The sequence below is a fragment of the Neovison vison genome, chromosome 1 (genome assembly GCF_020171115.1).
Source record: "Neovison vison isolate M4711 chromosome 1, ASM_NN_V1, whole genome shotgun sequence".
Lineage (NCBI taxonomy): Eukaryota > Metazoa > Chordata > Mammalia > Carnivora > Mustelidae > Neogale > Neogale vison.
In genome coordinates, this window is record NC_058091.1 from 56,544,131 (window position 1) to 56,557,685 (window position 13,555).

At 40.6% G+C, this 13,555-nt stretch overlaps 1 protein-coding gene across 4 annotated transcripts in view; it reads right to left on the minus strand.

The window, feature by feature from the left end:
* The window catches only part of GRM1 (glutamate metabotropic receptor 1), a 427,511-nt gene that overhangs the window by 55,137 nt on the left and 358,819 nt on the right, over positions 1 to 13,555 (minus strand). For all 4 annotated transcript variants that reach the window (XM_044247123.1, XM_044247125.1, XM_044247126.1 and 1 more), the window contains exon 5: positions 10,356 to 10,524. In XM_044247123.1, coding sequence (XP_044103058.1) covers positions 10,356 to 10,524 — 169 coding nt within the window. The remainder of the gene's footprint in view (positions 1 to 10,355; positions 10,525 to 13,555) is intronic.

The following is a 13,555-nucleotide window of genomic DNA, read 5'->3' on the forward strand; positions in this document are numbered from 1 at the left end:
CACTCACCATAGCACAATATTGTTATAATTATTATGTGTCATTATCAGTTACTGCAGTTAATCTTTTATTTATAAATTTTATTTATAAATTAAAATTTATCATAGGTATGTAGATCTAGGAGAAAACATAGTATATATTAGGTTTAGAACTATCTGTGGTTTTAGGAAGAGGGTATCTTGGAACATATCCCCCAAATAAGAGGGGACTATTATATTTTTAATTTTTTTTTCAAGATTTTATTTATTTATTTGACAGAGAGAGATCACAAGTAGGCAGAGAGGCAGGCAGAGAGGAGGAAGCAGGCTCCCTGCTGGGCAGAGAGCCCGATGCCGGGCTCGATCCCAGGACCCTGGGATCATGACCTGAGCCGAAGGCAGAAGCCCTAACCCACTGAGCCACCCAGGTGCTCCAAAAGGGGTCTATTATAGTATATATTCAGTAACTGACTAAAGTATGTTTTCACTTTTGTCACAAGTACTTTTTATGATATCTCTGAGTCACAATGACAGTTTTGATATTTTACTGAAAGTGCCCTTAAAGGACCAAGACTTACTAAGGCCCAGAGCCTGCTTTGATTCTTTTTATGTCCTGTGCACACAGAGCTATTTATTATTAGTGAGACCAGGTGAGCTGCTGGTACATACAATGCCATGATTCAATTACATAGACCCTGTAGGAGTCTTAAAGTACTTATGCAAGAAAATCAAGTGTTCATTTTGTGACTAAGTTTCTGAAGTAACTTGAAATGGATTTTTTAAATTAAGGTTTTATTTAGAGAAAGGATATGGGCGCCTGGGTGGTTTGGTCGGTTAAGCATCAGACTCTTGATTTCCGCTCAGGTCATGATCTCAGGGTCGAGAGATAGAGTCCCCTGTAAGGCTCCAGACTCTGTGGGGAGTCTTCTTAGGATTTCTCCCTCTGCCCCTCCCTCCACTTCTCCCCCAATATGCATGCATGCTCTCTTTCACATAAATAAATCTTAAGAAAAAAAAAAAGAATGAAAGAAAATAAATAGCATCTCAAGAGAATGTAATGAAGGAAAGATAACTGTGAATCAGAGGAAACAGAAAAAATTTTCTTCAGAAGAGAAATGCCCAAAAGACTAAGCAGAATAGAGAAGCTGAGTCTACTCTGATTAGGACTGCAGGAGAGTCAGCTGCATGAGAGAAGAGCTCCGCTGCCCTCTTCTTTCCTATCATGTCCTGTATGTGAGCTGGGGCAACAGTCAACTTGAGTGACAAGTTTTTCTCCCACTCACTGAGTTCCTCAAAGGAAGTTTAAGTTTCCTTCACATTCACGGAGCTGGTGAAGTACGGAAGCTGAAGGGACTCCATTTTAGGAAAGCTCCATCTCGTTTTTCTACAGGACCCCGATAATCATGTTTCATATTTTACTTCTAAACAAGTCGAAGAAGCTCTGTTCTCCTTTCAACGGGGAAATAAAGTTAATTGTTCTCTGAATTTTGTTCTAAGCTCCAAATCCCGATAGCACTTAAGAAAAGCCAGATCCCAAACGTGTCCCAGGACGTTCGCTTCAAACAAACCTCGGCTGATACTGGCATCAAGACTCAGCTTCGGCTACCTTATGGAATAACCTGTTCACCGGACACCTCGATTGGACTGGATTCCTACCTGGACTGCTGAAGAAACATGAATCCTAGACCCTTTTCTAATACAAATCTCTAACCCCAAACAATGACAAGACTCATTCTCCTTTCCTTTCTGAGTCTCCCAGATACTCTGTCTGCCATTCTCTACCACTCATGCTATTCAATAAACTCTTCTTTCACTTTCTCTGGCTCCTGGTTTGTTTTGTTTTGTTTTGTTTCATGTTTGATTTCTATCCTGTGTGAAGCCAAGGGCCCTCTAGGTTGGTCTTATGGGATCTTCCTCTGGGTCCTCGTAACCATGCCTACATCACTGGCATGGTTCTTGGCATATATTAATTACTCAATAATGCAGATGGAAGAAAACAGAAAAATAATATAGACTATGACATAAACAGAAAAAATGTAAGTGAATTCAAAGAGAATGAAAAATTAAAGTGAAGAAAACCTTACAAAAACTAAATAAAAAATGCCAATGAAAAAAATCCCCACGCTGTAATTTATTACAAGGAAAATGTAATAAAAATGGTATAGTAATATAAAATCATCACAAGAGCAGACATATATTGAACCAGGCTATATGCTAGGACCTTTGTACAAAATTACACCACCCTGCACAACCACTCCAGGGGGTGGAGTTAATTATGTGATTTCTGCAGGTGAGGAAGTCACTACAGAAGGGATCCATGTCTTGTGCAAATCTCAGTCATGTTATGTTCAGTTACTTCCAAAGCTAGGCTCTTCCCAGTGTAACAATGGCTGCGAGGGTGATGACATGTTATGTTGAGAACCAAAATTACATCTCAGAGGCTGGTAGATATATACTCAATCAACCTTTGCTTAGTGGTGCTGTGTGCCAGACATGGTGCTATACATGGCATAAATTTTTGAGAAACCCAATTGTTAAGGCTAAGGAGCTCAAAATCTAACGCAATGTGTTAGTGTAGCACCTAGGGGCCACATTTAAAGAGACACTCTCCCTCAGGGTTGTGTAAGTATGCACCCTGCACTTGCACAACCTTGAGAGTGAGTGCCTCCTTCAATTCTTATACTTCAAGAACTCTTTACTTACAAAAACAAATGGGCCCTGTTTCTGTCACTGCCACTGTCCAATATCATGTGGTTAGCAGCAGCACCTAGCAGGACTCATCCCCAGAAATTGGCAAGCTGGGTCTGAAACTAGGGGGATCACCAACAGCTTCAGTAAATGTGTGATTAGCATAGCTCTGGTCAACCTATGAGAGGCAAGCATATAGGTATTACTCAAAGTGGCTGTGGATAAATTAGTAATTCCAAGAATTTCTCACTATGATTAGTGCTTAAAGAATTTTTTTCTCATTCAGAGGGACTATAGTAATTTCATGTTTTCACATGCACAATAAGATACCCCAAAAAAGGGTGTTTTATCTTCATTTTTTAAAAAAAATCATAGCCAATATGTTTTTAGTCACCAGAGCAGATCGTATTATTGTTATGCAATCACAGCCTTCTCAGATGAAAAGAAAAATTTTACATTCTTGTGGGCAATTTATATTCAGATATTGCCATCCTGCAGTGGGATTTAGAAAGTATTATATAATGGACAAAGCATATCATCATTTCACTGGTTGCCAAAATGGCTGCATTAACTATGAACAGTTTAAGTGGGTAGTTTGCTTTGAATCACAAGAGAAAGAGAAAGTGGAGGTGGATGGGGCAGTTGTGGCTGATGATATAATAGCTAACTTCTTAGCTCAGCTCCTGGTTGTATGCGAATAATCTTATTTTGAGAAAACACAAGCTGAGGTATTAAGGCATGGAGTTTCCTATTTGCTTCTACTTTCAAATGGCTCAGGTTCAGGGAGAACACTAGGTGGGGAAAAAGAGAGAGGAATAAAGAAATTAAGAGAAGGGTGCGGGGAGAGGAAATATAGTGAAGGATTCATAATTACTGATTGTAGTTGGTGGCTACATGAGTGGTCAATTTAATGTGTTCTTTTTTTTTCACATTTGAAAGTGAGGAAGAATGAGGGAAGTCCTAACGAGATCAAAATTATGAGCAAATAGGAAGAAAGAGCAAATAGGAAGAAAGATGTATCATTACAGATACAGGGAGTTTCCAAAGGGAATTTACAGCTAGTAGGCTTGCGATAACTTCAAAAAATCTCCTAAAGCTTCAGGCAAATGGGCTGGATGGGCTGGGCGGTGGGGAGAGGCCATGACACACCCGTGCAAGCTACATAGTGACCAGGGAATAACGATTGCTTGCACCATGGGAACATTTGTTCAAGGTAGATGTCAGTTTAAAATGATTCTCTTGCCACCAAATTCAAGACAAAGTTCCTCTTCCTACTGCCATGAAGAGAAGACAGCATATCCAAGCAATTTCAAAGCACACACACTGGAGGAGAATGAAACTATTCCAAAGGCTGTGGCCTAACATGAAAACAAAAATAGCTACAAGTATAAAGAACTGCAGCTACAGCATGACCCACTTTGAACTCTGAATTTTGGAGCAATTGCAGATGGAAAAGCTGCACATAAAATAATTTGTCCTGCATTATCCATAATGTAACCTAAAAGAAAATTAGCAGGTGAGCTGATTCAGTGTGAGGGTAGGAAGAGTGCAAGGGGGTGCATCATATGAGCTCTCCCCACCCCACTGCTTTAACCTCCCAATCCCAGGTATTGGGATTAAAGGGATAGTAGTATCCCCTCAAGTGGTAAATTACCAGGAAATGATGCTATAGCCTCTCTTTGGTTATTTTATATTTTGATGAAACTTTTGCAATGTTCTCATCATTGCAAAATAAATGGCATGATAACACTTTTCAAAGTTCATCTATCTGATTTCACATAATACAATGTTTCATATTCTATCACATTATCAAAGTTGTTTTACTCCCTGAGGATATTTAATTGTAATATTGGCAGGTGTGTTATGATCTGAAGAACAAACATTATGATAGGCCTATATTTTCTTTTCAACTTTGATACTGGAGAGCATGAGCTCAAGACACATCTATTTCCTACAGTTATTTCTGCATGAAGGATTGTTGGCAAATAATATGTGTTCTATCATATAAAATTCATCCTTATCATATTTATTTTCTTATCATTTGGAAAGGTAGGGTGGCACTAATTGCTTGATGATTTTGGGTGAAATGGGGGTTCAGTCTTTCAGAGAGACAGCACCCCTTGCAGAATAATGCTGGAATTGGGTTAAATAAGCAACTGTAAATATAGAAAGAGTTCTTTCAAGAACAGGAAAATGTACAGAGGAAGAGAAAAATCATGCTAAAGAGGCTACAGAAAGAATGGTTTAAAAGCAGGCATTAAAGGATGATGTTGGGTGACTAAAATGACAAATATTCTGGAATATGAGGCTCTCATCCCTAATCTTTGCAGAGTCCTGAAATAAAAGATCTACAACAAAGTGGCTGCTTTTTAATCACTGGCCTATGTTGAAAGGTAATAATGTCAATGTGAAAATTAATATTAGCAATCATATATTTAAAGAAAGATATTACTAGAAACTATAAGTTTCCTACATTGGCAATTTCTCTCAAGGAGTTATACTTAGCTACAGAAAAATCCAAAGACAAACTCCTCTAGCAGCATTACCTAATCATGCTTATGGCATTATTAAATCTAAGGACACATAATTACATTAAAGGTCAATGTAAATGGTTTCTTGATAGACTGTCTGAGTGTTCTTTCATCTTTGAAGACATCTTGGATCACAGTGAAAATGAACATGTCCCTTTCAGTTTGATACTGAACAATTCTGTGGTTTGGCCTATTTGCTGATCTAAATGGAATGGTAAACAGAGCGACATGGAAGCTGAAGTTGAGCAAAGGGCTTTAGCAGTTTTAAGTTAAAGAGTCTTCTGAGGTCCACACTGCTAATACCTTTTGAAAGTAAACTTTTATCTTTCCAATAGAAAATGCCAACAAGGGCGCCTGGGTGGCTCAGTGGGTTAAGCAGCTGCCTTCGGCTCAGGTCATGATCTCAGGATCCTGGGATCGAGTCCCACATCGGGCTCTCTGCTCAGCAGGGAGCCTGCTTCCTCCTCTTTCTCTCTGCCTGCCTCTCTGCCTACTTGTGATCTCTCTCTGTCAAATAAATAAATAAAATCTTAAAAAAAAAAAAGAAAAGAAAAGAAAATGCCAACAAATAGGAAGGAATCAGACTCATCCCTTGAAAGGAAATTAGTTAACTTTATTTCAAAGCCTGTAGTTTGTAAGATATGTGTGTACCTGGGCTTTTCTATACGTATGTAAGGTGAATTTTATTATATGACAATATGGAATGTGTGAATGAGGATACATCTGTGATGCATTCTATTATGTTCACGTAATTCTCCAGAATTCTGTTTTGACTGGCTGGGTGAGAATAGGAGGAATCAGGGCTCTTCATTCCTCATGCCCAAACCCCTAGCCCCAAAACCATCCTTTTAAGTAAAGAACCCAAAGGCAAACTTAAGGGGAGGAAAAAAAGAATAAAAGCCAGTGAAAAAAATCTTCAGGATCCTTTCCCTCAACTTCTCTACTGGTTTCCCTGCTTCTATTAAACTCTCCCAAGCTCCCTCACTAATATTGCTTCCACAATTCTAGATTCTATTCCCTATTAAAGTAGATCTCTATTTATAATTTTATTGTCAACTACTGAGAAAATAAGGCTTAGCAACTGAGACTTGCATTTGTAGGAAATAACATCATATCCTCTAATGACAGTAGTTGAACAACCTGATGCAGTGCGCTGATGAGAGCTTCAGGCTGGCTCTGGGCCCAGCTTTGGCACTCTCTAGCTTGAGAAGGCTTGAGGCAAGTGACTCAGCCTCTCTGGGCCTCCGATTTCTCATGGGGGCCATAGTATCAGCTTTAAAAGGGTTGTTTTAAGGGATAATTAAAATGATGACTGTAATGCACCTATGGTTGTACTTGCACAAGAGTATGCTTGATAAACATTCATCTCTGACCTCTATTGTCTCCCTTCTCCTTTCTTTCACTGCCTCCTTTCGCTTTCCTGCCCCTTCTCGGCTCTTTCCTATCCTGCACCACACCAACAAAAATCGCTGCACACTTGATACGCGAGACCACCATAAGTGCCAAGGCTTTGGTGTTTGCTCACAGATCCATTGTCCACACATTGTGTGCTGCCTCAGATGTTCTTCCTCAAGTCTGTCTCTTAAGCCCTTGGCCACTGGCTCTTGGGAAGTCCTGGACCCTTCTGCAACCCTTACCTCAGCCTCTATCACTGTTGCCTTACTTCAGGCTCCTCCACCTGTCTGTCTCTCCCTTGATTCCCATAGATTCTGGCTTCCCCAGTGGCTGCCTAAAGGGATCAGATCGTGTTACTTCCCATGAGCAAACTTTGACCAGAGGAGCAGAAAATGGCATGGCACAGGTGCACACATCCTTCTCCCCTCTTTGCTCCAGTAGACAGTCTAAGCAGCCTGTTCAGAGATCTCTGTGAAGCTGAACAACTAGTTGTATTCAGTGAAGAGGCATCCTGCTCAGTAAAGCATTGCTTCAGTGATGGTGGTGGTGCTGGTGTTTCTCCATGCTCCCATGGCTCCTTTCCCCTTCCCCTTCGTTCTTGCATCTCTGAGATTCTCCTTCCCAGTAATGCATTAGCACTTAAGCCTTGCTTAGTCATAAGGTCTCAAGAAACCTGTGAACTACATTGTCCAGGCTTTCTTGCTAGTGTCTTCTGGATGGTGTTGACAAAATGCAAGGACCTAATGGGAGACCCAAGAAAAGGAGAGAGGAGAAGCCAAAGTATCCTCTCATGCCCATTTCAGGGGGCATCTCAGGAGCAGCTGTGACTCCTCCTTGTGTCCCTCTGACCCAGGGTGAAGATGATTCTAGCTGTTGGTCACCTCTGAGGTGCCCTGGGCATCCTCTTTCACTTCTATAACCAATTGCTTATATTAAATTCCTTTTATCAACCTGGCAAGGGTTCTTTCTTCCTGTCTGAACCCTGACTAATGTAACACACAACCATAAAATGTTTGATCTTATTTAACTGTGTTTATGGAATGGTTAAAATAAATTTCTGTTTCTGTAAGATATTTATAAGATATTATATTTATATTTCTAAAAACCAATAACATAAGAAAACTGGACTTTCAGCTACTTTGAGAGAAATTACCATAAGAGAGTTCTGTGGGTTATCATAAAGAGTCAATTTTAGCACTTTAAATGGCATTTGATATCAAAATGAATACTCCTTTTCTCAACAGTGTATTTCCCAGTTAATGCAAGGGCAAGTCCTACAAGCCCCTCTCTCATTGCCTCTCTCCTTCCTGTCTTTGTAGTGGCTACTGAGGGATCTGGCTCTCTGCATCCTGGGCCTGGTAGGTGGCAAATTGGTGGTGTAAGAATCTAAGTGCTATCATTTGGTAAATGGGATTCAGATTATATTTGTTTCCATACCTCCCTTGGTGCTTATGGGAAACAAACAAACATTCCACACACACCCCCACCTCCACTCCAGGTGCCATTGAGAACAGGCATATTTTCCTCCTGCAGGGTACAAAATATTTCTAAAATTAGACCCCAAGAGATTTGCATTTATAGCGAGTGCTCTGTAATGGCTCCGCGATGATTTCTGGGATCTTCTTCAATAACAAACACTGCATGGGCGTAATGCAAACGTGTTGCCAGAAATACTTTAGTATCTAGGCATAGAGATGTATGCAGACAGCCTTTCCTCTGAACTCGGGGAGGGAAGGCCTTTCTTCTGGACTGTGCAAATCCGAATCCATATGGTATGTGAGGTTCCGTACATGGCCTGCCAGCAATCACAGCAATAGCCGGGAATTGTGAAAGGGGGCTGGAGTTCAGAGAATCTTTAGAATGATTAGTTTTCTCTTGCCAGGGTTGGTTGGTTTGTTTTTCTTATACTCTGAAAAACCCAACTTCTAGTTCCATAAACTGTTTTACAGTGGTTGTGTGCAGCGTAGACAATGCTACCACACAAGCTGGAAAGGCCTGAGCCAGACATGTGATCCTTTTTGAGTCACAGAAGTCCATGAGCTCAGGGTTTCTCTTTTGTCCCCATGGTATGACCTCTGTCTCAGAAGTCATGTTTCCCCACCATTCAGGAAGGATGACAAACATAGAATCCAGTGGTCTGGCATTTCGTGGAAATAGTCAAGAAGCTACAGGCCTCTGGATTTTAAACCACCAGATAGCCTCACGTGGAAGAATTTCATCAGGACAAGAATCAGAAATGGGATTCCTGGGGAGGAGCCGATCACACTGGGGTGGCTGCAAGCATGCTTTCACTGCTGAAACACTTCTGTGCAGAGTGGAAACTCATGGTATCTTCGAGCCTCCTGAATGTCCCCGCACTACTCCAACCTTGCAGGACTGCTTGCCCATATCTTCCCACAATCCAAGGACTAACCCTGGGCTTGGCAGGAGCACAAAGAAGGAGTCCAGCTGAATTGGTTAGAGTCATGACAATAATTAAGTACTTTAAATATCACATCTGCATAGAAGACACAAGACATCTAAAACTAGGGTGAATAAAATGAATGTAACTTTATGTGTCAACCATACTCCATTTAAAAAAATGAAGATGCAATCAATCCACCCATCAATCAAACAAACTGGTGTGAATGGTCTCAGAAGTCTATTGCTTCCTTGAAGTATCCGGTATCACTGAGAGTTTGAGTTCATCACAATAGCTCTTCAAAAGGTGTTGCGGTTTCCAAATCCTCTGCCTTCACGGAGCAGCAGATGTGAGGCTCTTCCAGTTTCTGCACCAGCATTTCCGCACATGACCAGACCGCTCAGTGTACCTGTCAGGGCTTCTCCCTGCAGGGGCGGTCCACGGCTCCCAAGAAGGGCAGTGGTGGTGTGGCTGGAGGGGCCAGCACCTCCCACGGGGTCTACTCCAGCCCAGCTGTGCTGTGTGACATTTATGTGACAGCCTGTCTGCTCCCAGAGTTGAATCACAGAAAATTAGTGAGAAGAAAGACCTAGTAGGTCATTTAATCCATCCTCCTGCCAGTTGGCAATCACTGCCCTACACTCCATTTCCTAGTGTATCATCTAGTTTGGTTTTAAATAGCATGAATTCAGGGAGCATTGTTGCCATGTCCTCTTTACTAAGAATTAGATCGCCCAGCCAAAGGCTAGATATTTGATGTGTATTTACTCTACTGTTATGCATACAGCTATATCGTGGTTACTTACTTGCCCCAGGCTGATAAAAAAAAAAAAAGCTTCTAAGAATAATTAAGAAGTGAGGACTCTGTCTTGGCTAGAAAATGCCAATTTCAGGAAAAATTTTAAAATGTGGTGGTGAAAAGATAACTGATAAGCAGCTTCTGCATTAGCTCATTTCTACTTCTTTTATGTTTATTATGCACTTATTTTGTATTGTTCAGCTTCTGCTTTCTTTAACAATAGCCACAACTATGACTAAGCATTATCACTGGTTTTGGTTTCCACATTTACTTGTTTTAATTTGTAATTCGAGTATTTGTCCTCTAGCTTTCTATATCGGATTGAAGATTCTGGCTCATCATTGCAATTCAGAGAAGGACTATTCTTAAATATTTGAATGGTTCGCCTATTTCATTTCCTAATCTTTCTTTGTTTTCCCAATTTTAGCTAAACACAATTACAAAAACAGAAAGCTTGGCACACCCTTTCTGAGCAGTCTTGTCTAAGAAAAATGTCTGTTTTTCTTTATATAGGCCCATGCAGGTGGTCTCTTCCTGTCCAAGAACACATCTGTGGTCAGCTTACCTTAATTTGACCCTTTAAGCAAGGCTCGCTGCACACAGACCGTACCACTCCGCTCTTGTTCATCTGGATTTTGTAATCATCGATGTTCAACACGCCTTCATGCCAGGTTCCCACATGTACGTAGTCATAGCGATTAGCTTCTGTGTACTGAAGATTCATGATATCATACCTACAGAGGAAACAACACGTGTGTCTTGGAGAGTATAGACATGACGCAGAAAACGGAAAAATTCGGTAAACAGACACACCAGAAGGAAGCTAAGAGCAAGAATCATCGCACTTCCTAATGCCTGTCAATATTTTATTTCATTTCTAAGGTTTCCTTTCTGATTTTCCAAAATGTGTTTCATCTATAGTCTGTGTATTGTCTATATCTGCTAAAGAATGTATTACTCCTACACTTTTCTCTGTTAATTCTCCCCCCCCAAATAATCCTATATGTGCTAAGTTGTTTTTCATTTCCTTCAAATCATTACTCACTAATTTATTCTTTGAACGAGTCATGATTCTTGAGAACATTAATTTCTTAACTTGATTACTTTCATTCTAATGTCCTTTTTCACATTCAGTTGTCATTTTCATTACGCTGGATTAAGAGAAGTGAGTTTTACCAAGTCTGGAACCTATTTAAGGTGCTAATAAAGCAAGAAATCTGAGAAACACAGCTTTAATTAACAAGGATGTGGGATTTAACATCTTGAGCACTGACATTTAAACTGGTCTCTTCCCTGATTAGGACAAACATTTCTGAATCTAAATAATCGGCGTCAGTTATTCCAGTAATTTCAAATGCTGCAATCCTACACTATGGCAAAATCTATATTTTGAAATGCTCACTGCAGCTGAGTGTGCTCTGGGGGCCAGACCTCATCATTTTTCAGTGAAGACAATGGAGAACATTCTCCAAAGCAATGAAAAGAGCACTGGACTTGACATTAGAATGCGTAAGCTAGAATCTTTTTTCTAACATTTTTGCAATAGATTATACTACTTAGGAATGTCCCTGAACTCTTAAAGGTCCATGGGGTTCTTGTAGGGATTAATTAACATAAGCCACGTAAAAAAAAAAATTTCACAATTGCATATGTAAGGCAATATCACTACATCGTTCATATTTATATTACTATGAATGTCCTAAAATACTCTGGTTATGCTCATTACCATAAGAAAACTGGAGAACAAAAGTTGTCTCTCTCGCAGTCATTGGAAATCCTCTGGCATTCTTCAATCTTTCCGCCATGTTGCTATTTACTCCAAGTAAGCTGTAACTCATGTGGCAGTTTCCCAGAAATGTATGCCTGACTCCCCCTTACTGCTCTGCAAAATGGGATTCTTTTTGCTGCAGTACCTGTGCAGTTCTCACTGTCCTGCACTGAATTTAAGAGGCATGGTTTCTTGCTCTTTGTGCTTGACCGGAAGAAATAGATGGCAACTACCGAACATGTATTCCTCTTCTTCACCTCCCAAGCCCCAACACCCTTACCTAATCCATTTTGCAATTCTTTCTCTCTAACCAGATTCAGAGTCAGAGTCCTCCTTAGCTCAGCACTCCTGGAAGCTATCATTAATCTCAGCGGGCATCCAAAACCTACTGGCTTTTTCTGGATTAGTTCTTTATCTAGATAACTATTATCCTCTGTTGGCTTTTCTGTCTGTTCTTAACATGCAAATGCATTCTGCCAACCACAGGATAGCTAGCAGCTTCTCCACATCCACATTCTGGCAATTTCTCTATAGGGAAAGGGGACTCTAGGAGAAGAAAGGAAGTTTCTCCCCTACTTTTCCAGGAGAATGGAACCTACCAGGTGAGAAGGGAAAACGGCACACCTGGAACACAGTATTAATCTCTTTGCTGTTCTGACTTTTGGCTGAGAAATAAAGGTTCTCATTCTTCTAGCTGTGGAGCCATCCCAGGATGTTCTGCAGAGTAGCTTTCTGACGGATACCCAAGTGGCTATTAACCGCCTGCTGATGGCTCCTACACACCTTGAGGATCAGTGATGCTAGTCTACATCTCCAAAACTTTGCATTTTAAAGTCATGGTTATAGAACCTATTGTGAATGTTTGGTGAATAATTTCTTTTTCATTCCCTTTAATTTTTATGTTGTACCCCATATTGTTGTTGACTCTCCTTAAATATTTTCACTGAAGACTTTGGTGCAATGCTGGCTTTATGGTATCTTTTTCCTATAAATCAGTTTGATGAGGAAACAGAAGGCAAGCTGAGGACAAGGTAGAAGCTGACAACCCACAATACCCCTCCCCAAGATGGGATATATGTGACATTCCTCGGGCACTACTGCCTGCCCTAAAGCTAAGAAAAAGCAATTAGTTAACCTATAGAGATCACAAACCTGTAAGACATGACTCTCTCCCAGTTTACAAACGTTTTAGCAATCTATGAGAACAAAGCATTTCTGCCAATAGCCTAGCTTCCAGAAGGAAATTTAGATACAATTATACGTCCTTATAACCTGCAGCCCATTGACAGATACTTGAAGTGGGCAGAGTGCAATATTCCTCCTGGAAGCTCCCAACTATCTTATGTTAATGCCTTGCTAGAGGGGAAAAACAACCTTAACTTGAAAAAGGCAAGGCCTCTGGAATCCTGTGAGTCTTCTTTAACATATGAAAATCCTTTCGAAACCTCACTTTCCCTTATAGTCCCCAACCCCATAGTATATAATCAGCTACCCCTCACAAAGCCTGGCAGCAGCTTTTTCTGCCCATGGGTCCTGTCCCCACGCTTTAATAAAACTACCATTTTGCACCAGAGACATTTGAAGAATTTTTTCTTGTCATGGGCTCCATACCTCACCCCACTGAATCTCACCTATATTCCAAAACCACATCAAGTTTCCTTTTTAGAAAAGATTTTATTTATTTATTTGACAGAAGGAAACACAGTGAGAGAGGGAATACAAAGCAGGGCCAATGGGTAAAGCAGGCTTCCCACTGAGCAGGGAGCCTAATGTAATGGCGGGCCCTGGGATCATGACCTGAGCAGAAGGCAGATGCTTAACCCACTGAGCCACCCAGGCGCCCTCACATCAAGTTTTCTAAGTCTTATTTCAATCCTCATTTGCTCTTCAATAGGAGAAATCAGTTCACACTTTATTAGCATTTAGAAACTGAAAAATTCATAACATTTTGGCATGAAAACACGTTTTTAAAAAGCTCCAAAAGCCAGAGGACAAAA